Source organism: Ciona robusta, chromosome 1, assembly GCF_009617815.1.
Source record: "Ciona robusta chromosome 1, ASM961781v2".
NCBI classification, from domain to species: domain Eukaryota; kingdom Metazoa; phylum Chordata; class Ascidiacea; order Phlebobranchia; family Cionidae; genus Ciona; species Ciona robusta.
Window position 1 is genome coordinate 12,295,390 of NC_143235.1, and position 26,598 is coordinate 12,321,987.

The following is a 26,598-nucleotide window of genomic DNA, read 5'->3' on the forward strand; positions in this document are numbered from 1 at the left end:
ACAAAAAACGAAATTACGTAACCGAAAAGACAAGGTACCGAGCGAACTGCAAAGGCACGCTGCAGCCTGCAAGGCCTTACAGCAAGGCGCCGGTTTCGTTTCTGTTAGGTGTACAAACAACACTTATATCCCGGCGCATAAAATCGATGGTAATGGCCGTGTGCGGGTTAATTTGTGCCAGACAAGTGGTTCAGATAATCGCGGGGTAGACACAGTAATTTTGGCTCACTTGTGTTGACTGTTTTTCTGGCGCACTCAAACGCAAAGTCGTTTAAACACCATTTTCTTTCAGTCGTAACATTAACAGTAAAGTTTACAGCACATGTGTTGAGTACGAAAGTAAAACATTAATTTCCTGAACTTTAAAACTGAGTCATTTACAATGAGTGACAGCCGTTTATAAAGAGCTGACATTTTACGGCTCGAATTTCGCCAATATTAATAAACTATGATATTCGATCATATAAAAAGGCGATGATTTAATGATTTGCCAAATAGCAATAAAACTTTTTATTATTTAACAAGTTATTAAATAGTAATAACGCTACAAACTTGATTTTTCTAAGCAAAATTTGGAATTTTTTGGGAGGACCGAAAATTGGTGAAATTCTGCTGAAAATGCAGAAATAGCGATTCCGTAGTCAACAAGTGCGAAGGTCGAATAAATAGAAACACCAGACGCTCTATCTAATTTGGTTGGAGCAGCCGGGAATATCTAAGCGGGGTGTCATACCGCGCTAATGCCCTTATGAATCGAATCAAAGCTGAATTTAAAATGCCAAATCATGCAAAGTGACCACAAAAACGTCATTATGGGAATACGTGCATGTGATATCTGTTCATGGTTGCGAAATCAGTGATTACCAAATCAAGGCGTGAAGTTAAAAAGCCTGCAGATCTTACACTAGCCCGATGCTATCTTAGCGCGTTTATGAGTTTGAAAATAAGTTTACGATATTTGCTTAACCTTAAATTGAATGTATACTCGGCAGTCTGCCGCTCTGCCACGAAGCGTAAATATAAACAGCTGTTCGTTATAGTCAAATACGGTTTTCGAAACTTTATTTGACATTTTGTATTCTACGACTCAATAATAAGCTAATGAAAATTTTCCAAGCGTTACTTTTTTCCCAAGAGTTTTAATAATATTTGCACAGACAAACAGGTTACACGAAGCACTTGACACGGAATGCTGTTTACGTGCCGCAATATTGGACATTTTATCTTCTGGTTACAATAACTTGTGCAGTAGCGACTTGATTATTCATAACCACGATTTTGCCAATATTGACGCCGAGTTAGAGAGCTAATTATTAATCGACGATTCCAGAAATTAAGTCAACCAAAATGATAATTGTACTTAAAGCAGTAGATAGGTTATCTTGTATAGTCTGGCGAATTGTTTACGAAGTTTAATTGCTGCGGTTTTAAACCTAACATGCTCTTCGGGATCTCGTGCGAGCCAAGGACCTCTTATCAGTTGCCGCCGCAAAACCAAGGCACTAAGAGACACGCTTGCAGAATTAATACGGACGCGTGCAAAGTCTAGTAAGCCTAAGATTTATCATTGCCTCGAATGGGGCGTTTTATTGCCGATTTGAAACGGTGGGGTAATGCAAACAACGATTTGGAATTTATGACTATTTACACACACACGGAACGGGAAGCAGTAATACCGATTCTCACTGATTAAATATGCGATATGGTCGCCAAATGAAAGCGTATTGGGTTCGCAAAGGAGTAGATTATAATACCAAATATGTACGATAGCAAGCCGTAAGCTGGCAAATTATCGCCAGGTGCTAGGTCTGGAAAACTGAATTGATCTTCAAAATCGAGACAGTGCCATGACGTGTTAAGGTCGGTATTTTTTAGGGATACGAGAAAAGCAAAGTTGATTCTCGCTTCAGTTGCAATGTATTTATGTACCAGTTTATTTACAACTGCCGTTCAATGCGTTGGTAGAAGCTGTCAGGGGATCGCCTCGCCCCGTGAGGCGTAATCCCTTGCTTTCTGGAAGGCGACGACTTATGGGAGAAATTACTTGTTAAAAACTGATGTGACGTTCCGACTGCGGTACTTTCAATGGAAAGTTGTGACAATGTGTCACGTGCGCCCATACGAAAACAAATTGTTCCACTACCGCAATCATCATGCCCGAAATATTCCATATGCCTGAGGTCACCGTAGGTTGCGAAATCCAGTCTCGTCACCGCAGCTGTTGCATGGTTACCTCACCCAACCGCTATGGTGCTGTTAGTTCATTCCGTTTAGATAAACAACTCGTTTGAAGTGGTAGTGAATAAGCCGCGGCGTCTTAAAATTCCTCGCCGGCCGCGTTCCCTGCTATTACTCGTCCTTTGTGTACCCCGCTTACGAAAATAATGATGCAACTTTAACAACTATATGATACATCGTAGGCTTACGTAATGGGGGTCTGAACTGACTTTGCCGAAAAATTGAAGCTTTAATTTAAGGTGACGACCGACGTTAATTATAGCATGGTTAGTACAGTAAAGGCCACAAGGTGCCCGGACATCTCAGTCTCACCGCAACACAAAAACACTAAGCACGATTACGAGGAAACTCTTTGTGCGTCGCCATCAGATTAAAGATGCGGACGGCAGAAAACAAAGCCGTACAAATAATCCAAACCAGTGAGTCAATGGAATAAATAAGCGACAGCGACTGAATCAGGTCCTCTTAACGGTGACGCACTTTGAGGACATCGAGGGACAAGCTGCTTATTGTTCTGAATTTGGAGGAATCAATTCCGGAGAAAAGCGACCTTTATTGCCGATCTCGCTCACCGCAAGTTACGTCTCGAAAATTCTCCTGCGTGTTACGCCCGATATAGTTGCGCAAGTTAATAAAGATAAGTTACAGTTCACGTGAATCCCAGTCCAGGGTGCTCATTAGGTTAATCAGAGTTCTATATTCGACATTCACAATTACACATAGAGTATATTGTAACTTATATTGGGGACTCAAATAAAGCGATTAGATACCCGTGATGTGACTGATAACGGGCAATTACCAGCGTGGTAAAGTTGTTTTGCCCGAAATACTTCCCGAGTCGAAACTTGGTTCGGGCGGTTCCTTCGTAAAACTGGTTCTTATGAGTGCCAGTCACTGCTAGCGTGAGATACACCGGCGATAGGGCGTGTGGGATGGGCATTCTCTCGCATAAGGGAACATTTAGACTGTTTCCAGCTCCCGGGTTTGTTTTTAGCGAGCCTACGTACCAGCGAATGAATTATCAACCCGTTATTTACTTTTCACGGATTACGTGAAGTTTTATGGCGTGTAACGATTCCCGTAGTAGAGATAATCATTCAAACCAGTCATGGGGCAAACTTTTGAATTATGTCGACAACTCTAATCACCCCCCGTGTTAGATGTAACAGTTCAAACATTCCATCGTTTTCTGTTTGCATTGACTACATTATCACGCAAATTCGTACCGCAAAATAGCCCAAATACGTCAAATGATGTTTGGTAGTTTTAGTAACACTACAGTGGGTTCCTGGCCTGTTAAGTCAAACTGAAGGCTTCCCAGAAGTTAGGGGACCCAGGAATTTCATGCTTTTATGACGGAACGAAATTCGCTAATCACGTGGGTACACAATTTGTTATTGGCTAACTCGTGTAAGAAAACAAAGCGCTTATAGCGTTACAACAGTATAGGTGTGTGCTTAACAGTGTTATCGGGGGTCTGAGCGTGGAAATTATTAATAGAACGTGGACCAATGCACCCGCTATGGAATTTATGGCATGCGCCTTGTGTCTAGTCACCTTTTTATGGCGATAACAAGGCTGGCAATTAAATCTATACAAGTTGTAATTGTTGAAGATTAACGTTTTTGTCCAAAGGGCGACGTCTGAATATTTTTGTCGATTTTTTCGTTAAGGCGTGTGTAAACTATAAGCTGTATGTTGCTTCCCATAATATATCGTTACTCTGCATATTGCTATTTATGTATAGTACTGTGGGGTAAGATGGGACACCTTTAGCACATAATATCCGAATATCGTAATCGTGTTTTTAACAATTAACAACGGTCTAAGGAAGTCGCGAGAATACGGTTTTATAATTCTTTGAAAGTTTTTTTTGTTTACTACCAAATTGGACAAGAAAATAAAATGAAACGAAGTTTCCATCTTCCCCCACCTTACTATATATTTACAAAGTAATTCTCCCTAATCTAAGAGGTTTTCCAGGCACACTTAAAAACGCAAACGCGTCCTTAGTGTTTCGATACATCCTCGGGTAAAAAAAGATAAAATGTCGTCACATTCCGGGAAAGCGTAGGAGCTGACGACGCTGGTACTTTTCCAAAAACATTTTCGATATTTGATAAGTCAGAACACTCCGGTGGATAAGACTGGATGAGACCTGGAGTATGTGGGCAGCACACGCAAGCACAAATCTGCTAAGGTATGAATATCAAGTGGCGCTTAAAAGTTTTAAACTACTCAGAAAATGAACAAAAGCGAACAGCTCAAAAGGCGGTTTATTATCGCTTATATCGAATCGAAAAAGCGGCAAACAGCACGACTTTTAAGTGTGTATGTGGTCGCATACGAGACCACTGGATTACAATATCACAAAAACTGGTTCTAAGTTCGCGATTGGCAATAAAAGACGCATATCTACCGGTGTTTAATTTGATTGTCCGCGACTTCTTTTAAAAACGCCGCTCGCGACGAAGGACAATGCATCTCCTATGTCCAAAACCGACGTTTAACTAAATACCAATCTTATGAAAACATCGCGACACACCAGGAATTAGAGAATCGTCAAACGCAACACGACTTCTGATTATCAATCACTCGTATCAATGAATGGAGCATTGAAACTCAGTCCAAATAGATCACATTGTCTTATAATTGGTGACGTGTGCGGTCTTTCGGGTTAACCGGTGATAGGTCCAATACACGCTTTCTCTCCGCTAAGTACACGTGTATTCTATTGAGCCACTTCCTTAAAACAGGTATTTGTTTCTGCACGATTACCGCTCGCTTTATTTTTATCTCCTGACTGAAACCGACGCTCATTTCGTAATCAATCTCTCAACTCAAAATTGAGAAAAAGCGCTCGTAAACAACTATTGGGGATTTGCGAGTACCGGACCGTGGCAATACACTAACACAACAATATTTCACTCGGAGTCTTATTACGTAAGTTGCTGGTATTTTTGAACCGGGACAACCGAACCGAACACGTTTTCCGTTCCCAATTTTATGTTATGCACTGTCATGAAAAAGCTACTGACGTCAGCAGGGACTCTGGAATGCCGGGTGGACAGGTCAACGCTTATGAAAGCGCTTGGCGCGTGTCGGGGCAACTAACGAAGCGAAAAAATATTGTCATGAATTTTTAATTATCTACTCGGCGGAATAAAGGCTTCTGGGTGGGGCGGCTGTTTATGGGACTCGAGTCGCCCCCGTTTCGGTTATAAATAATCTAGCGTAGGATATAGGCCTAGCCCTTGGCGTTTCCGAAGACCCAACGTCATAGTGAGTTAAATCATCTCTGTCGGTGTCGCAAATGTGGTACTATCTGGGTCCGGTGCTGAGAGATCCGTGCGTAATGCACTGGGTATTAAAGAAATAAACAGCCGTGACAATGCGCGAGCTTGGTTTGATTGGCGTTATCGCGTGGCCAGGAATAGAAGCTTGGTCGGTCGTGACATCATGGGCACTTTGGTCGCGGAGATCGCTGGTAAAAAAAGCGCGGATACTCGATCCGCAAGTCGGCGACGTCACGGCCCTTTTTTTCTCCTCTTGCGTGAGTTTGGCTTAAAAGCGTCGAACTTCGAACGGAAATTTAGATTTTGCAAACGAGCTCACTGAGCCAGTCGAAGCAATCACTGGTTCAGTGGTAAGAGCGTAAACGGCGAAGAATAGACAAAGCATTTGTCAAGCAAATTATATCAATTGTGCGGAGAGAAAATTTTGTTAAGGGATTTTAAATACAAATGTATTTAAAAACTTTGGGTCTGTTATTAATTTTTTTGTTTCAATTTTGCAGAAGCTGAATAAAAACGATATAAGTTATTTAACTGATTCTCCTCTACGTTGAAAAATCTACTAAGGATAAAAGTACAAGCTTTTAAATCTCTTTCAAAAAAGCAACATCACAAAAACGTAAGTTGATTTTAAAACTATATAATATAAATAAAACATCGAAAAAAATAATTTTCTGGAAATAGAATATTTATTTTTGTTAAAAATAATCTGATCGCTGCTTTGCGCTGACGCAGTGTAACACCTGTAACCGATAAACGGTTGCGTGGCGTATTCCAGCTAAAAATAGAGTACTTGTAACGTGTTTATGTAACTTTAAGTGGGCGCGCGTTTAGCAGCCGAAGGGTTTTTACGCAAAAACTTTTTTCATCTGCTAACTTTTAAAAAACTCTGGAAAATCCAATAAGTTTTGACCAAATTTCTGATTGTGTTTAAAAAGTTGTGTTTATTTATATTTGCGGCTTAATCGCCACACCCCCGCACGATTTATAGGCCTATATTTCTACAGCGCTTGACAAAGAGAGTATGAAAATACTTTAAACTCTGCGGCGATTTTGCCATAATTTGATTAAGTTTTAAATTTAAAAAAAAATATTATTAAATTTAAAAAATTATATCTTTTAAAAATTAAGTGTTGAATAAAAGTTGAATTTTAAAAATTAACCGATCCTATTTTTCCGCAGAAACATTATGAACATCGCTATTAGCATTCTCGCAATCCTGGCCGTCGTTCTCGTCTTGGCCCATGACACAACTGCCCGACCAACTGCACATACAACAGAGCAAGGCCTTTACTCACGACTTATTTCCCGTCAACACGTCAGGTAAGAATCGAATGTTCTTGAAGTTGTTTAGGTTGATTTCACGGTTCGATTTTGCAGTGACGTAACGGTCACGCTAAGTTGTCCACATCAAAAACAAAAGTGACGTAATTTTTTTAGTATAGCAACAAATTTTGCCTCTTTTTTAGTAAAAAAAATAAAATGTTTTTATTCAAATGAACGAAAAATTTTAAAACATTTTTTTCTGCAGAACTTCAGCAAGAAAACGACACGCAGACATCCGTATCCAATCTGAAATTGCCCGCCGACACAACGAGATTCGCAGGATAGCCGCACTTAATAACCTCGTAAATCAACTCGATACCAACAAGATTTACAGCATGAAGGTAAGCATTGTCATGCCCTATGGTTTAAGCTTGTGGTAATCTAATTCTATAAAAATTATGGTCACTAAATTCGATTGCGAGCCGCATCGAGACACGGTTTTATAACACGCCCTATTATACTCACTCACCGCGCATGCTCGGTTGTATACCGCACTGTAACATCTGCCCCTTAATATACCACAACGCCGGTTGTATGGAGAAGGTTTACTCAGGCAGAAAGTATATGGCAGCGAAACTAACAGAATGTCGAGGTGGCTAGGTTATTGCGAATGCTAGAAGATGTAAAATTAGACGAAAAACGCTCTCTTAGTGATTGGGCCGCGTATAGTAGTTTGTTAGGAAATAAAGTCCCGAAAACTCCCCGTTAAAACTCACTGTTAAGATTTACAACATTAATAAATAATCTCACACACAATAAACGTTAAGTTCACTACATAACGATAGGCACATAAACACGTACATTTTACACACTGCACCCTTTGTTAGCATCGCCTTTAAAGTTAAAGCATATACAAATAATAACGCTGTTGTTTGAACACTATATATAGCAACAAAATAAGCGTTACGGCGAAAACAACACAAGTGTCTCGAAACGCGAAAAAAACTTGCAATCGAAATTTATGACCATTATGTTAAACTTTATAATTAAAATTTAAAATAAGTTATATTTACAAATACATGGTTTCTTACACTTCCCTGCCCCTTAGTCAACGCGGCCCATTAAGTTTGAGCGTTTTTCTCAACAGGACCTCATTCGATCTCGCAGACTCTGGCGACGATTTTTACGGGCGAACAGAGCGTGAACAGAAGGCACGGCAGGAAACACCGTCGCCAAAGTTCGTACTAAGAGCTGTACCGACTCAGGAATGTCAAAGTGCGAGGGACAGTTCGCCAAAAATTGGTGGGCGTTTTCGCCCAAAAAAAGAGACACTCAAAAAACACATCAGCGATACCCACTGTCCCTTCGTGCCAAAGACGCCGCCTTCAACAATTTCACGCGTCGTCCATACGCTGCTGCTAACTGTGATGTCTTGTTGCTAAGTCGTTTTCCTCTTTATTTATTTTACTTTTGAACATGTCAATTGTGCTACTGTGTCCTGTTTTCCCTCTTATACAGTATTTATATGCAAAGATTGTTTTCCTTTGTTCTCTTTCAGCCCGTTACTTGTTAATGAGCCAAGACCATTCTGTTTGTATTTCCCCGCTATATTTTTTGTACTATTTATACTGCGAACTTTTTAATAAAATGAGAAAAAGACTCCACCCGAGTTTTGAAAGCATAGAAATTAGAGCAAGATTTGATCAGCTTTAAAAAGAAAGTAATGGTAAAGACGTTAGGCAAAGTTAAAAGCATGGTTTCAATGCTTCAGTACATATCCATATACACCGGCGAAATAATAAATCGATTACAAATTATAAAACAAACTTGACTCTACAGCAAATACATTTTGTATAAACCGTGCAAACAATTTTGGCCTCCCCTTGGAATTAAAAGGTCAATTAAGGTCGTTTGCCCTTTACACTGTTTAACATTTTATTAAATTCCCAGCTCTTAAGTAAATCTTGCGGTCGGGCATGTGTACCTTATGAGTTTACTTTAGAATTTGTTGAATTCACTTAAAAACTTGGTGACGCTTTACAGGCGAATGAAGAGGTGCCCCCATCGAGTGTAAGTGTGCTCGCCGTATGTGTATGTAATGAATGTTACGTAACTCTTAACCTATAACTACGGACCGTAAGGTTAACTCGCAGGGAATTGCAAACTTACTCAATTAAACCAAAGCGTACTGATGTGACCAGGGTACTGTAATTATAGTAGAGCGGGGGAAGACGGGACTCTTTTAGCACAATATATCCAAATATTCTGATTGTGTTTTAAACAATTAACAACGGTCTATGGAAGTCGTGAGAATACGATGTTATAATTCTTTGAACGTCCTTTGTTTACTACCAAATAGGACGAGAATATAGAATCAAAAAAGTGTCCCATCTTTCCCCCACCCTACCATATATACGGTTTTGGAAACTCAAAGACCGATCTTATGCAAGTTTGGTTATTAGAGTTGTTGGTTTGAATTATGAAAACTATCGCGACGTGCATTAATCAATGTCGGGAGCTAGTGGCGCCGCGACTGGGCACGCGTCAATCAAATGACACCCCGATGTAGATACGCTTATCTGGAAACAATTTCAAGTACAGTCTCTGGTTTGTGTGTTGTCGCAATTTTAAAACAGCGACAGATTGCATTTTGATTTGGTCGTGATTTTCTCGGCACGCCACATAAGGTAAAATAACCTTTTCTTAGTGAAAGGGAATCTATATCGTTTGCACGCGACACTTTGTTCTAAATCCCTAATCAACAAGATAACTGCATCGGTGCGTATCGATTGACGTCAATGGTCGAGCACCTGGTTTAGGATTTGCTCCGATAATTTGGAAACAAGTTGCAAAGAATGCGAATTAGGGGGAGATCTTCCGATCTTTGGCCGAGATAAGACGCAAAAATGCCGGCGGAGTCGTTTGCTTGGACCCGATGAGGTTGTAGTACTGTTTAATTCACCGCTTGCGAAATTGCGGTCGCGTATGATTTCAAGGACGTGGCGTTTATTGAACCGGTTTGAGGACAATATGCGATGCAGGGGGCATGAAATGTCGGTCGGTGATTCAGACGAAACCAGTTTGATCGATTATGCCGTGGAATTGATATCAGACGACGCGCCGTGCGACGGCTCGACGCTTTGAAGGCGTTTTATTTGCAGAGTGACGTGCGAACATACAGAAGCAAGTATACAGCCTCAGCGGTGGTCGTGTACCGTGTCTTAGTAAATCCGCCAGGTAAATTTCGAAAGCGTAAAAAAAAACAGAGTCAGCAAAACAAGTCTGCCAAACGTATAAATAATCCAGTGTAGCTGATACTTTCGCGGAACCGCAAAAATCAGAAGGTCGCACGACATTATACGCTTATATTGCAAGCGGCCTTTAAAATTGGCCCGGTAACGTTTTCTTGATACTGCGGCACTAACCGCTACACGCTATTTGCCTGCTGTGTGTCTTCACCCCGCCACTGCATGTGTTAATCCACAATTAATAAACGACTTCGTGATTTTGATTAGGTTGGATAAGTATGTTGCGCATACATACAAACCTCGGGCGGTACAAGTCAAAGTGCTCAGGCCTGATTTACGTCATAACCACAATAAGAAGTGTGCTTATCCTCAACTTAGTATCAGCGCATCGACGTGAACAGTCCAGCGCTGTCCCTCAATTTTACAGTAGGATTACCGCAGCATCAATATACCTCCTGGAATGCAGATCGCTTCGATTATCGCCAAGATCTTGCACGGCGATGCTCATGTCGACGCGCTGGAATATTTTAATGGCGACTGCATGGACATTAATATAAAAAATAACACTCGCCGCCACGTCGCATTCACACAAGTCAAACTTCGGAACCAGAATGACCAGACTGGCTGACTGCATTTGATACGAATCGGCACCGTTAACGGGATCAAGATGATTTTAAAACTAACCGCATGATATATAACTCGAGATAGCTAGATTTCGCAACGTTGCGATTTTGGATGAGATCTGTAAAACTCGAGCGAAACTTGATGGACATAATCCACGGATGACTGTTAAAGTTACCGCAGCTAGAGGTGTAACGGGTACAGGGTTTCGCATTATGTACTTGGTAAACGATTATGAAACTAAAGATATACGGATTGTAATTTCTCACCAACTAATTCCTAACCTTTAACACTGGTTGCCACATCTGAAAATTGGCCACGGCCTGTTGTTTTTGGCCAGGTGTAAAAATAATTGCACTTCAAATTAACCGAGCTTTATCCACATTTTCAGGTCTACCCGACCCTGCCAGCGCACAGTACGGTTAACCCAGAGCTTTTGGCGCAGCTCAATGGACAGAAGCTACCCGGAGGAGTCAAAATCAAAGTAGTTCACGGTAAACAGCACCGTAGCGCAAGAAATGGTTCGCCGGCCTCGCAATTTCATCGGTAAGTAAGCTCCCATTGTTGCCTAATCGCAATAATGTTTTGGTTTTCTCGCCGTGGCCGCCGCAAGTACGTGAGTCGATTCGCCAATTTAATAAACGGCATTTTTTGGGAAAAAAACTAAATACCAACAATCTCGGCCCAAACCACGAGTGTTTATTACTGACAAGCTTTTAAAGCTGTTGGGATAGTTAACAGCTTACGTGCACGCCTGGCGCGTTATAACCTGGTTTAAACTATAGACTACCAAGCTTGTTCTAAGAACCAAGCAGCTTTTGTTCCAAATGTCATCCAGCTGTTTGGGAATTTAAGATTTTTTAAAAAACTCCTTACAACACAGGCACATGCGCGAAGCCCAGCAAGCTATAACGTTGGCGAAGACCTGCAGAGATATGCAAGAAATGATCGCTAGAAACAACCTCCGCTTAAGAGTCAGGTGCCACATGAGCGGAAGACACCACGGGCACGTGCCCTTGCCGACACATGGCACCAAAGGATTTTAATCTAATTCGTTTTATTTACATCTTCAAATGATATTTCTGCCAATCTATATGCTATCTGAAGTTGTAGGTTTTATTCATATATATCACGCTTTACATTCGGTGGCTTATAGATGTTGCAATGCCAAGGTGTTTATTAAGTTTTCTATTCGTTGTTAAGTGTTTTTCCTTCGCTAAATTCGTCTTTCCTTTTACTTGTCCATGATTACAATTTTGCATAAGATAAAGGCTCGCTGATAACTTCGTTGTTTCAAAGGTTAATACCGAGCATCGACCTTTGCGTTTAGATCTTAAAATAACAAGCTAACAAGGGTAGGGGATTAATGAACGTGATATTTGCTTGTCAAAATTTTACGAACCATACGAGCTTTATGACGTCACAATAACCCGAATCACTTGTACAGCGGTACAGTGTGGCCTTGCGTGTCAAAAAAAACGACTTCCTGCCAAAGATAACTGAATTTCTAAACGTTCAAGGTATTAATAGCCCGTTAAGTGGTGTGCGGAGAAGTCGTTTTGCGAAATTGTCTTAATCGTCGGTAAAATAGTGACGTTCGCGTGCAAACCCTAGATTGCTTGATCCGGTTGAACTTGTTTATCGCAAATTATCTCAAAAACTTGTGTTTATTCTAAAACTGAACAATAGGTTTAGGAATCTGCATTGCTGCGTTAGGCGCATTTAACTTTGTAACCGCGTTTCGGGACATAGACAAGTCAATAGTGATATACAGTAGGGTTGGGGAAGATGGGACACCTTTTTATTCTATATTCTCGTCCCAAATGGCAGTAAACAAAGAACGTTCAAAGAAATATAAAAATGTATAAATCTTTGTTAATTGTTTAAAACGAGATCAGGATATTTTGATATAATGAAATATGTCACATCTTCCTCCTAAGTACTATAGTAGGCTAAGGTAAAATTATCCACGTTTTTAATATCTTTTATCGCCTTGTTTAGTAGTTAAAAAATAAGATTTACGGAAATTATACAACCATATCCTTGCAGTTTTGAAATAGCGCTGTTAATTGTTAAACCACGATTTGGAGATATGGGTTAGTATGGGGTACCTAATAAAACTACAGGCTGCAAACGGTTGCGGATATTATGGTCAAAAACATTACGCGGTTGCAGATATTTTGATTATTTCGATAACTCAAAAACTATTTAAGATATCGCACCAAAATTGGTTTGTTAAACTCGTATGGTCATTTAACATCTATTGGACGTGGCCGCGTATAGTGTTTCTACAAAATAACCGAAATCTCTGTAACCGTTTGCAGCCTGTAGTTTTATTAGGAAACCGTTATTATGTGCTAACGTTATCCATTTTATCCCACAGTATTGTAATTGGTGTAAACAAACTTATACAAAGTTGAACAAATAATATAGCAGAAGCAGGAGCGGGAAACGGGGAATCCCCAAACCTGATCCTATGTCATAAGACCGACGTAAACACGCAGACGGCGTATAATTGGTTGGAATTTGAGAAAACAGATTTTTATGTTTACTTTATTCCGACGATCCGTGCTGTTTGCTAACCAGAAAGTTTAGACACGCCGACTGGCGTTGAATATCGACAACAATGACTTACTATCCGCGGCTGAAATCGCGACCGGCAGTTCTCCGGCAAATTCAAGCGTGGACACTACCGCCATTATGTGACGTCACTAAATACAGTGACGAATGTTGACGTATTTTGATTACGATTTACACGCCAATTGAACTCTATCGTCAAACCAAAACAGAGACCAAAACACAAAGTAAAACCGCTGTTAGAGGTACCTGCTTTTTGGAGCGTCTGTTGACAAAGAACTCGTTGTCGTTTTTACTCCTAAACTGAACTTTCCGCTCTCGCCTGATCCGCGACTACATGAACCCTTTGTGTTACGTCACAATCGATCATAATTAGTCTTCGAACAAAGAAGAACTTTTGGCAACAAACACGCGCCCCCGTTTCATGAGATGACACCTTGTATATGTGAAAGAGATAAGTCTGACACTTAACGTGTAAACAGTTCATGGAAAATGACAAGATGACACCTTGCCAGTAACCATGATCTGATTACATAGGATTTATTATACAGTTTCTTTTTTGCAAAGTTCGCGGCTGCAAAACTTTACGGATTATCTGTTTAAAGGCGAGATAAAAACGTAGGTAAAATTCGCACGTTATAATAAAGCTGAATTTCATGCACACTTAAAACCATTTAAAGCAATTTAACAGTCAGTTATTGAGCTATATGACGTGGGAATTTGATACAGGTATGGCAGTAATTGCAGGGTGAGGCACTGCTGGTGTTGTTGTCCAAAAAATGCCCATCTGGTCATATGGGTTTAAATGTTTGCTTGCAAAAAATAAATAAAATAAAAACTTTACGGTAGGTTAGGGTAAGATGGTCCATGTATATCTCTTTTTTTATTGTCCCATTTAATAGGGATTAAATAAAGAATATTTACAGAAATATTTATACAATTGTTGAAGACGCGATTTTAAAATTTAGGACATTATCTGCTAAAGCTAAAGGTATCCATCATACCCCACAGTATGACGCAGTGTAAACATATAGACAATATAAAGGGTTTTATATTGTTATTGCGATCGCCCTTGTGTATGCTAGCAGGGGGCATGCCATTTCCACGAAAAATATCTTACCCTCGCGAAGTACAAACGACATAGGTGATTTAAAACTGCAGGGAGAACTTCAGAAACATGTTTATACGGTACACAAAGCTGCTGTCAATATTATGTAGCCATGTTCCTTTGCCTTGTTCCTAATCCATGCTCGTGTGGCGCGGTCTTGTACTTCGGATCACGAGTTATGATAACATCTAAGTTACCAACAACAGCACTTTTTCGTAAATTTGTCACTTTCCTGACCTCACAATGCCGACTATGACGTCAAGAATCGGGCTGATACTGCACTAAATGTGGGCGTGTGGACCACCCGAGCGCCACGTTTTTGAAAGCAATACTGAGGGATTATAGCACCGTGGTTCAAATTCGGGTATTGAGTCAACATTCGTAACTCATTGTCGGGGAAGGGCTTCTGGTTATCTGGGTTTGGTAAGCGTTATGGATCAACAAGATTTAAAGCTTGATGAAACGTGAGTGATTTTTCATAAACAATTTATAAAAATTGGAACCTATCCCAGTATCACTATACAATATAGAGAAAAACGTGGATAAATTGGCATATAATTATAACTTGTTTATTTAGCGAATTCGAGTTGACAAATTGAGGATTGCCGTTGACGGCCCATAGCTCTGCTGGGTGTTAGGGTAATGCCAATGCGTGCCGTATTTATGATTAGTAATGGACCAAATCTGGCTTCAGTTCTAGGATCTAGATAAGGACCTCACCCATATAGAATATACAGTAGGGTAAGGGAAGTTGGGACACCTTTTGATTACATTTTCTCTTCCCAGTTGGTAGTAAACAAAGTAACATTCAAAAAATTATAAAGCTGTACCCTTACGACTCCCATAGACCGTTGTTAATTGTTCAAAACACGATCACGATTCAGGATAGATATTGTATGCTAAAGGTGTCCTATCTTTCCCTACAGTTCTATATTATAGAATAAGTACAGTGTTAGGTTCATGGGAAAAATCTAATTTAAATTCTAGGACATTACCCCTATACAATATGATCCAACGCAGTTGCTCTTTTCCACACTTTTTAGCCATAGTATATTTTAACGTTCATTGTTATACTATTGATTTAGAGGACCACCCGTTTTTAAATACTAAAGAAAAACAAAAAAAGCGATTTCGAATGTGATATGTTTAATTGGTGTAATGGCGAATAAAAGAAAAGTTCGCAAAATACAAAGTTAGTTGACCATCCTGCACCACCTTCGTACTAAATCGCCCGATGTTTCATACTAAACGCAACCGCTGCATGCAAGTTGCACATTTTCGTATGAAAATAAAAAAAATGTTGGTAATATTGAATAAACGACAATTTTTGTAACCTGGGCGGAATAGAGAGTAGTGTAGCATATATATAGTAGAGTGGGGGGGGGGGGGAACGGGATACTATCCAAATATCCTGATCGTGTTTTAAACAATTACCAACGGTCTATGGGAGTCGTGAGGATACGGTTTTAAAATTCTTTGAATGTAATTTTTTTACTATCAAATGGGACGAGAAAATATATAAAAAATGGTGTACCGTTTTCCCCCACTCTACTATATAGGTAATACAACATTCTGGTTTGTTCGAATGACATTTTAAATATAAGTTAAGAAATAAAGTGGGGTTAGTTTAGATGTGGTTAGTAGGAGTGAATAAAATAACTTATACAAAACATTGTAGAAAGATTTCGCATAAATTATACTTTAAATGAAAAAATAATCAATGGAAACTAGAACATGGTTGCAATAGATGTGACAACTTGTATTTAACAACACATGTAATGGTGAAGCCACTCCATGCATGGTAAAGCCACTCCACGTTAATGGTGAAGCCACTTCACATATGGTAAAGCCACTCCACGTTAATGGTGAAGCCACTTCAAGTATGGTGAAGCCACTCCATGCATGGTAAAGCCACTCTATGCATGGTGAAGGCATTCCATACATGATGAAGCCACACCACGTATGGTGAAACCACTCCATGTATGGTGAAGCCACTCCATGCATGGTTAAGCCAAGCATGCATTCACTTCAAGTCACATGTCATGTCGCAAGATTCACTGGCGCTGGGATTGATTTAAAACTATGTACATTAAAAGCATTACACTTAAACAAAACAATTAGGAGGGAAATCAACCAAAAAAGAAGTGAACATGTAGCAATAACAAGATCAAAAAGTAAAGAGAGGTCTAGGTCACTGTAGTGTTTTGTTGGTCAGGATCCTGTTCAGAACCTAGAGGAAAACATGTTGTAATAAGAAGTTATATAACATGTGAAGGTACAATTAATTAAGCTACCAGATTGGGAAGTTATTTTTGGTCACATTTTTAGCTTTTATTTGGGAAATAGACTGTTCATTGCACTATCACCACTGTATAGTGTTTATTTTAAAACATGTTTGTAAGATAGCCTATGAAATTATTTATGCATTTATACTGGGCACTCATGGGTACTAATTTATTTTTGGGGTGTGTACGCATACCTTGCATACCTCGCATACCTTGCATACCTTGCATACCCATGTTAGGTGCCTAGCTATGATAATACAGCTAACATACCATGTTGCACTACCAGAACATCATGAGCGTCCCTGAATGAGCTTGCCAAACTATCCTCACCACTGATGCAACTAAACAAATTAATATTAATCAGATTTTCTTTAATATGTTACTTCTATTACCAAACATAATATAAGAATATTTTGGCTATAAAAAAAAAACATTCATTTTTTTTAAGTATTTTGACTTTCATTCAGCAGGAATCAATTTTATTTTAATATGTTACTTTTGCTACCAGTTATATGTAAGACTTTGTGGGTTCTATAAAAGATGTATTTTTTTAAGCATTTTGTATTCTATTTAGCAAAAAATCAAATTTTATTTAGTATGTTACTTCTGCTACCAGACATATATAGGTTCTAGAATAAAAATGTATGTCTTTCAAGCATTTTCTCTTCCATTTGGCAAGACTTAATAAGAGTTTAAGTGTGCAGCCTAAATTATAAATGAATGTTACTTACTTTATCCTTACATAGCTGGAAAACGACAGTCGTTATAACACGGGTGTTCTGTTTCATACACCTCGTGCCAGCTTACGAGTTACCAAGTATGTTACATTTTTAATCTGTAATACAGTAATTGTAAAATACATGAACAAACCTGTAAACTTCAAGTGAACTTCGAACTTCTGGTGAAGATGAAACATCTATAGAATATTTTGTTACTTTTGCTATTTGGCATAATGTAAATACCCTATTAGTGGCTTATCTGGTATAAAATAATATTGTATTTTCAATGTTTCCCCTGCCTTCTGGAAAGACTTGGTAGGAGTCGTTTTTATACCAGATGAGTCGCTTAAAGGTTTTTATTTATAGAACCGCCTGTTATGAAGATATAAAGATTATATTGCTATATATGTCTGGCACCTTGGTATATTGGTTAGCATGTCTGCCTATAACCCAGAGGGAATGGGTTCAAGGCTTATCGCTTAATGGGAATACCAACCCAGTGGTCACTAATGCGTTGTCCAAATTATCAGGCACACATAAAAAATCCAACAAAAAATCATTCATAAACTAACATACATGGTAACTTGTAAGCTGGCATGAAGTGTATGAAACAGAACACCCATGTTTAACGACTGTTTCCGGCCACACGAGGATAAATTAAGTTTCATTCATCATTCATTCATGCTATTAATAACTCCATAATTCTATTGGGTTTCCTGTAGCCATCAGAAAACAATATGTACTGTGTTTGATTATGAGCATGAGCACCCATATTATCACATTGGATACTTGCTTATTACTGTGTTATGACGCTGTAGCTGTCACATGAGCAAACTATTTTTTTTATTTTCTGGTTTGATAGAAAACATATATTTACATGCTGTGTACTGATTTTACTGCCTGGCACACCTGTTTCTATTCTATACACTACTTACTGCTTCTCAGCTATTTTCGCTGTTTCAGACTAAAATCTCAAACTAAATAACTGAAATAATCATATGCCAACTCATACTCATATATGAACAAAGTCACTCATATGAAAACTCATATATTCATATATAAACAAAATCCCTCATATTGAACAAAATCACTCATATGCAAACTCACATATTCATATATGAACAAAATCAATCATAAGTAAATTAATATACTCTTTGACTCGTATATGAAAAAAAAACACTAAAACATTACTATGTCAACTCATACACTCACATACCCACACACTTATATACAAACCTGTATGCATCACAACAGCAGGGGAGGAGACGTTCCGATCCACCGGGTGCGGGTGACTCACAAATGTTGCATCTGTTCCATGGAGGGTGGACAACGATGCAGGAGGAGTCAAGGCATGATCCTCATCAGAAGAGCTGTGAGCAGGAAGAAGTAGGATCTTTTGTTTTTTTATGAATGAATGTAACTTATTTATCATCACATGACGGGCAATGACAGTCGTTATAGCACTGATGTTTTGTTTTACACACATCATCCCCGCTTAAGTGTTACCACTTATTTTTTTTGTGGGTAGCCAGTTTTTTATGGATTTAAAAACAAACTAATATAAGTCAATTTAGATAACCCATAAAGGGACACAATTTTTGTTAAGACAATTTTTTTAAGTGTCTTTTTCAATCACACACATGATCACATATAGTAGCAGCACCGAGTCTTGAACCCATAACCTCTAGGTAAGAGGCAGGCGTGCTAACCACTAAGCCACAGTGCCAGACAACTTACTCTGTTTCATCCATGTAACTGGAAGCACTTGAGTTTGTGAAAGTTAGAGGGTTCGCACGAAACCCAGTTGCTCTTCTTGATGAGTTGGGAGAGGAATCAGGAGAACTTTGTGAGAGGAGAGGAGCTCTTTCTTCATCGGAATCTAGAAAAAAAGAACAATTTAAAAAACGAGAAAAAAAAATAAGGAGAAGAAAAATAATGTTGTGGCCTTTGGTTGTTATGAAAAAGAGAGCATAAAACAAGTAAAAGCTTAAATTAGTATTATTATCCTTTTTTGTGTTAGACTTGCTGTAGTGTTCACAGTATTATAGTAATAGTATGCGTACTGCGTAGGCTGTTGTGTTGAGTACCTTACAATTACGTTGTCAATATTGTGTGCTTATGTATTTAAAGTTGTTTACAGATGCAGTTCAATAAAGTTTGTAATTAGCTCCACAGGCATTACCTAAAAATTGCTGCACTGCAAACTTTATTTTTCTATGTTAAACTCATGCTTAAACTGTTGAATTAATGTGAATTGAATCTTAAGCCTCAAACGTTGTACTTACCATACTCAGATTCCGATTCGGAAGACTCATCATCGCTCAACACTCTTCGTTTACAAAGAGGACAAACTCTCCTGCTGCTTGTAAGCCAGGGATCAACGCACTTGCAATGGTAGGCTGTAATTATGGGCGTCATGTTAGTGTTAAAAGTGGTTTAAATTTAAAATTGAGCACAAAATTTTAATATGGATTGTGCTATTAGGTAATGGGCCAAATGGCTTAAATCTTAGATCCTTGACAAAGTTCTCAGCCATATAAAAAGAAAAGAGTGAAATTTTATTTTTAAAGCCTTAGTTTTGTATTTAAGAAATATTTTATTTGAGTTGACATAACCTGTTACCTGGGTGACATATATTTTGAAATTTATGAACACTACCTCTGAAACCAAAAATATTTTAATTGGGAATACGGCATAACGTGACAAGATTGACAAGTTTGACAACATTAAACTCTAGTTTAAATCCGAGTTTCACTAACATGTGCTGCACTGTAGGACTATTTTTAGTATTTTATACTTTGGTATTTATTGTTAGCATATTGCACATATACAGCAAAACATTGTGTAAGATTTTAAGTTACAGAACATGATATATACTAATAATATACTGAACCACATTATGCTGTTATAGTATTTTTGTATTTTTTATATTATCCTATACCTTATAATTAACTGTAACAAAAATTATGCACGAATGAAACGTTATGAATTTGAACTTTATAATATATGACGGATATTAAACAGTCAATGTGATTGATGGTGCATGAGTGGGATTAAATGACCAATTGTATATTGTGAAAGTAAATGACTCAGCCATTTTAATTCATGCACGTATGTCATGTGAGTGACAAAGTAGTAAACATGATTAGTTATGCCGAACACGAACATTATGATCCCACAGTACAACATGAACAAGATAATGTATGTTTGTACAATTTGAATAAGAATAGAATGACCACCCCATTTAAAAAAACTGCCAAAAAATAATTATCCTTTTTTGTAGTTGGTTATCTATATTTTGAGACAAACATTTAGGATCATTTAATAACTTTTTCCACTACTGACTACACCCCCCACCAACAAACTTAATAAAAAAGCCTTAAATATGAGACTTACCATGTTGGCAAGGTAATATTCGTAGTGTATCTCCTTCTTCATAATCATCGAGACAAATTGCGCAAACATCGTATTCATCACCTGTTATTAGAAAAGGTAACGATGAAATATTTTACAGTATCCGTGTAAAGGAATTTTTCCACAATATTTTTATAAATGGGCATTTTTACAATATCTTTATAAAACGGGTTTTTATCTATACTTTGAAATTGCATGGTGTTTAAAACAATAAACATTGTAGGTAGTGGTTAATGTCAGGAATACACCCACAGAACTACATTACACAATTAGTTCTATTCCTCAATACAACTAACAGTGGTTATAACACAGGTGTTCTATTTCATACACCTCGTACCAGCTTACAAGTAACCGTGTATGTTACTTTGTGAGTGATTGTTTTCTGTATGGCTAATAATTTGTACAACCCATTAGCGACCACTGGGTTGGAGCAATTGCCATTTGGTGTCTTGCCCATGGTAACATATGCCCACAATGGTACACCAACGAGCCTTGAACCCATTGCCTCTAGGCTAGAGGCAGGCGCATTAAACACTATACCACAGCACCAAAAAAAAACACTGTAACAAACAGCACTAAAGAATGCAAACCAACAAGAAGACACAGGTTTCCCCTTCAAGCATTCAGGATACAGTCACACAACATTTTCAAAGCAAATTCACCTTTTTTAAATTGCTTTGTTGGTATTTGTTTTAGTCGTCTTCGCGACAATCTGTTCCTTCTTTGCCTTCTGCGGTCTCGAAGATATCGAACAAACTGAAAATTAATCATTTTATTAATTAGGTTAAACATGGATAAGCTGGATTAAGCATGAAGGTGGAAATTAACAATTCAATAACTGTTTGAAATATTGTGTGGGGAATATTAGAGTTTCAAATATAATAATAGAATATTCTATTAGAACATGATACCAATACAAATTAAACTGTACTTTAATTTTTAGTTTGATGTTTTTTATAGTATTTTTACTTATATTTACAAATTGGAAGTCCAGAAATTCGTATGTGCAATTTAAGAAATTAACCCCAAATTCTGTGATACTTTAATGATATAGACTAAGACTCTAAGAGTGTACATAAATTATTTGGCCAAGTACCTTGGCGCTGGGTGCTACACACTTTAACTTATTAAGGCAAATTCATGTGTTTATTAAACTGTTTTTTATTTTCTAACTCCATATGGTATACGCACAAAACACAACAAATTACAAGGCAAATCATGCTTAGAATTGGAAATTGGAATGCAATATATTTATGTAGGCTATACATTTAACTATTTCATTTCATCGCTATTTTATAAATTCTGGGCACTCTGTATTACTCACAAATACACCACATAACAAGAAAACGCTCGCAGAGAAAATCCCAATCACTATCCACACTGTTCTAAAACTTGTATTCCATACATGTATATAAGCTCTGCTGAAATAAGCAAGCAATAAATAAGTGAACTCACCATAAATAATAGAAGTACAACTATGCAGGTTGCGAGAACGGTCACAAAAGGGATAATGTAATATTCGAGAGAAAAAGGAGATTCTCCGCCGGTTATTTTTATTATTGGAATATTCCTGGTCAAAAAGAACAGTTTAGTGAAGAATTTATGGCAGCATATGCGTGAACATTAGGGGTGAGGGGTTTATGCCATCTTAACTTTAAAACAGGGGTGACAATGACATCATATGTTTTGAAACCCCCATTTTAAGCAGAATTTAGGGCAACATATGCATATGGTGGGTGAATGTAAAGGGTTATCTGGGGAGACATGTCCATGTCACCTCAACTTTTGAAACAGGGGTGACATCATATGTTTTGGCACTCCAGTTTGAAGCCAAAAACAACTTTTACCTGCTGTTAGTTGTCTATCCAAACAAGCAGAGCTAAAGTATTTTTTATTTGCTACATTAGTAAATAGGGCCCCATATTGGACTACTATAAGTGTAACTGCATTTTAAACTATGTGATTCCAGGTTTCGTGCAAAACTAACTAGTATACTAAAGCTATCTGGAAGCTGTAGTTATAGTTACTATAGATATCTGGAATGAATATGTAAAGTAGTCAATTACAGTGGTTGAATGAATGAATGAGTGTAACTTACTTTATCCTCGCGTGGCCGGAAAACGACAGTCGTTATCACACGGGTTTAACACCTCGTGCCAGCTTACGAGTTACCATGTATGTTACTTTGTGGGTAATTATTTTTTTTATGTATGTCTGATAATTTAGGCAACCCATTAGTAACCACTGGGTTGGAGCAATTGCCGTTAAGTGTCTTGCCCAAGGACACATACGCCCACAATTGTAGCAGCGTCGAGCCTTGAACCCATTACCTCTGGGTTACAGGCAGGCGCGCTAACCACCATACCACGGCGCTGGACGATGGTTTTGGAAGCAATTAAACTTTACAGCATTTAGTACAAAAGTAGACTTACCCCATGATTAAAACAAAAGTGATAAAACTTGTACTTACTTATTGTTATACAGATAGTTTTGAGACAAAATGATGCCAGCATCATTGCCAACAAATACTGATGGTATCACAATTTGATTGGCAATATCAGCTGTAGAGCAAATGAATTTAAGTTTATGTGGGCATATAACTCTTGCTGTTATCAATAAGCTACTATTTATAATACAGTAGGGTGGGGAAGACAGGACACCTTTAGTAATTATATACAAATATCCCGATCCTGTTTTAAACAAATAACAACGATGTATGGGAGTCTTGAGGATAGTAGGATAGCATTTTTATGATTTTTTGAATGTTCTTTGTTTACTACCAAGTGGGACGAGAAAATATAATGAAAAGGTGTCCCATCCTTCCCCACCCTACTATATAACTAATAACTAAAATGTAAACATTCAGGATATTAGTTACTAATAGAGAATATCTATCACTGTTGTAAAGCAGCAATGTACATCAAAGGGTAAATTGCTGATAAACTGTATGTTGTATCACAGTTGTAAACAAACACAGCAAACTAATTTGTATTTTAAGAGATCAATTGTAAAATTCGTGTGGTATTGGTATAATAAATGGGTGCTAGTATATTGATTTAGACTTCCTGCAAACATTTAATATCAGTGCACAAACAAGTATTTGCGTTGTTATTACATAACATAGATAGTGGTGCAATCTTTATTCTGTGTAGTGTATACTGTATATACTGTAATAATAGGCGCCAAACTTTTATAAAATCAGGGGGAGGCAGTGATAGTTAGAAACACAATCCTGTGAAGTGAATTTTACTTGGTTGGTTGTAATGTTCAGTATGTTTACTGATCAATGCAGTGCCAAAATAGCCAGGGTTGGCCTGCCTACCTTGCCAGCCAAGGTTTTGCGCCTATGAGTGTACATATTAAATAACAATATACACATTTGATTTATTCAACTGGTATATTTTTACTAATAAACCAGAGTGTTTAAAGGATTGTGGCCTGAAATATAACTTAAAGTAACATTATTTCTTCAATAAAAGTCAACTAACATTAATACATTATACTCACGTTGATTTGTATTCATGCGCACAATATCGTTTGACACATCATTGTATACAATCACGCTGTTGTAGTGTGCTTTTTGTGCATTTAGTACCTGAGAGATAACATAAGATTTAAACAAACAATCAAAGTCCAATGTATAAAGTGTACCACACCATGTTTCTTGTTATCACAGTAAAATGTGTGCTAGTTTTACAAAGTGCAATTAAAGTTCACATCGTTAATTCAAATTTCTGAAATCACTAAAGATGGTTTTAGTTTTTAAAGCAAAATGTTTAAAATGAAGACAAACGTATCTTATAAATGGGCTGCAATATTTGTATTAAAATAAAGTGCAAAGTACAAAATCTGGTCAAGCATTCATTCAACTAGACGTTGTGCAAAGAGAGTTGGCAGATATTGAACCTATTTCATGTGGTTGTCATACAAAATTTAAAACAAACAATAATGAATTATTTATTGTGGTAACCTAAACCCACTGTGAACTAAATTGCACTGTGAAATGGAAGTCTTCAATTTATTAAATAAAATTTTTATCAATAATTTATAAATGTCAATAAAATGCTAGTCCTTGTGCAATCTAATATTTCAAGCTTTTCATCACACATAATAAATACAGATTAATAAACTAGTTAACTAGTACAGTTCAACAAAATTGATGGCTACTGATTAAGCTTAAGGGACGACACCATGTAAAAAATTAATGGTTGATTTTGAATGAATCAATGAATGTAACTTGCTTTTTCTTCACGTGATCGGAAAAACGACAGTCGTTATAACACAGGTGTTTTGTTTTATACCCTTTGTGTCAGCTTCGAGTAGCCATGTATGTTACATTTTTCAATTTGGCTGATAATTTTAGCAACCAATTAGTGACCACTGGGTTAAAGCAACTACCATTAGGTGTCATGCATAAGGACACATAAGCCCACAATGGTAGCAGCTACGAGACTATGTATATGCTCAATCAAAATAAATTTTTTTAAACTGAATATGCACCAATTATAGGATCAGTGGATAGGAGCCTATCTATGTGTAATATATCTGCTAAAATAAAACCTTACTTTAAGAGCAAAATCACAGCCTCCTCTTATAACGAGAGCAAATGCATTAAACGTAATATTTGGCATGAAAGTTGAAGCAGGGTAAGGACGTTCCTTCACCGGCTTGCAAGCATCAAGGGGTTCAGCTGCCATCAGTATGCCCTAGATTTTGTAATTGAAAAACATTTTTAGATACCAAAAGATTATACATAGGCTAGCTGTTTAAATATATATATATATATATATATATTTATATACACACAATTTAGTACAAAATTCATATTATATAATATACCAAATTTTCAATAAAAATGTTAAAAAAGTGACTAAATTTTGAATAAAAAGTATTTAAATTCGAGCCTTTTTACTTACATCAAGTCCATCGGGTCCAACACTTGTCCCAAACTCTGCAGGGTAATCACTGAACTGTTCGGTTATGTTGAAACGATCGTACTATAAAAGTAGAATGTATTAAGAAAAAAATCTACATTTAAAAGACAGTTGGCGCATAGTTATTTTTACGTCTATAAAAATAATGGTTTTCAGTTGATTTGCATCAAATTTTTAAGGATTTTTTTTAAAAAAACACATAGTTTGGGGCAGTTTTGCCACTCTGCTTTAAGAGGGTGTTAAGGCAAAGACGTTTGGCAATAAAGTGTTCTCTACTGTAACATAAACAAGAGTATTCAAAACACTTACAGCAACCACAACTCCATGACTTGATGATAATCCAGACAAAAATATTGAGAAGAAAAGATGAAAATTTCTGGTCTCCATATTTGGTCGATGGGTATTTTGATTTATCTTTTCCAAGTCATTTATAATTGTAACAGATTTTGTTGGCACAAAGTATGGTAAAGAAACTTTCTATAATATATTTGATACAAAATTTGTTTTTTTGGGTTAAATTAGCTTGGTTTCTTCAATTCAAATGTATGAAAATATGTTTGTAACTGTAAGCGTTTTAACAACTGTTGTATCGTCTTTTTAACCTGTCTTTTCGTTTAAAATATTTCCAAACCTTCGCTACCGTAATCGAAGAGACGGAAAAGTTATTATTATGTTATTATTATTATTATAAAATATGACATTAGTTAAGAGAAAAACGTTCCTAACTAATTAGGCTATGAACGCCAAAGTAACAGCAAACGTTCTACTGCTTCTCAGTTACTTATATACTTTATTAAGCAGGAAAACGCCTGGACATGCAATACGAAATGCTACAACATTTACAATCGTAAAGCAACCAAAACAAAAACATTTCACGTCACTTATAGAAACCAAA

The 26,598-nt window shown here is 37.4% G+C and overlaps 2 protein-coding genes across 3 annotated transcripts; one reads left to right on the forward strand and one right to left on the reverse strand.

Annotated features, from left to right (window-relative positions):
* The first annotated feature begins 5,837 nt into the window (after nucleotides 1-5,837).
* LOC149743323 (uncharacterized) lies at nucleotides 5,838-11,953 on the forward strand. 2 transcript variants are annotated; one of them, XM_089879228.1, is made up of 6 exons: nucleotides 5,838-6,150; nucleotides 6,714-6,854; nucleotides 7,063-7,198; nucleotides 8,841-8,867; nucleotides 11,058-11,212; nucleotides 11,550-11,953. In XM_089879228.1, exons 2-6 carry the CDS (start codon nucleotides 6,721-6,723, stop codon nucleotides 11,710-11,712), a joined length of 615 nt encoding a protein of 204 aa, XP_089735354.1. In that variant the 5' UTR covers nucleotides 5,838-6,150; nucleotides 6,714-6,720; the 3' UTR covers nucleotides 11,713-11,953. The 2 variants fall into 2 exon arrangements, with proteins under 2 accessions (XP_089735354.1, XP_089735362.1); XM_089879236.1 differs by lacking the exon at nucleotides 8,841-8,867 and having other exon boundaries at nucleotides 5,840-6,150.
* Nucleotides 11,954-15,480: 3,527 nt separating this feature from the next.
* LOC149743324 (E3 ubiquitin-protein ligase RNF13-like) lies at nucleotides 15,481-26,211 on the reverse strand. Its single transcript, XM_089879215.1, has 14 exons — nucleotides 26,013-26,211; nucleotides 25,686-25,766; nucleotides 25,335-25,475; nucleotides 24,277-24,364; nucleotides 23,240-23,330; nucleotides 22,225-22,339; nucleotides 21,432-21,525; nucleotides 20,752-20,832; nucleotides 19,641-19,754; nucleotides 19,093-19,234; nucleotides 18,592-18,725; nucleotides 17,507-17,552; nucleotides 16,907-16,977; nucleotides 15,481-16,581 (listed from the first exon to the last, which is right to left on the reverse strand). The coding sequence occupies exons 1-14, from the start codon at nucleotides 26,088-26,090 to the stop codon at nucleotides 16,538-16,540; spliced, it is 1,320 nt and encodes a 439-aa protein (XP_089735341.1). The 5' UTR covers nucleotides 26,091-26,211; the 3' UTR covers nucleotides 15,481-16,537.
* Nucleotides 26,212-26,598: the final 387 nt, after the last annotated feature.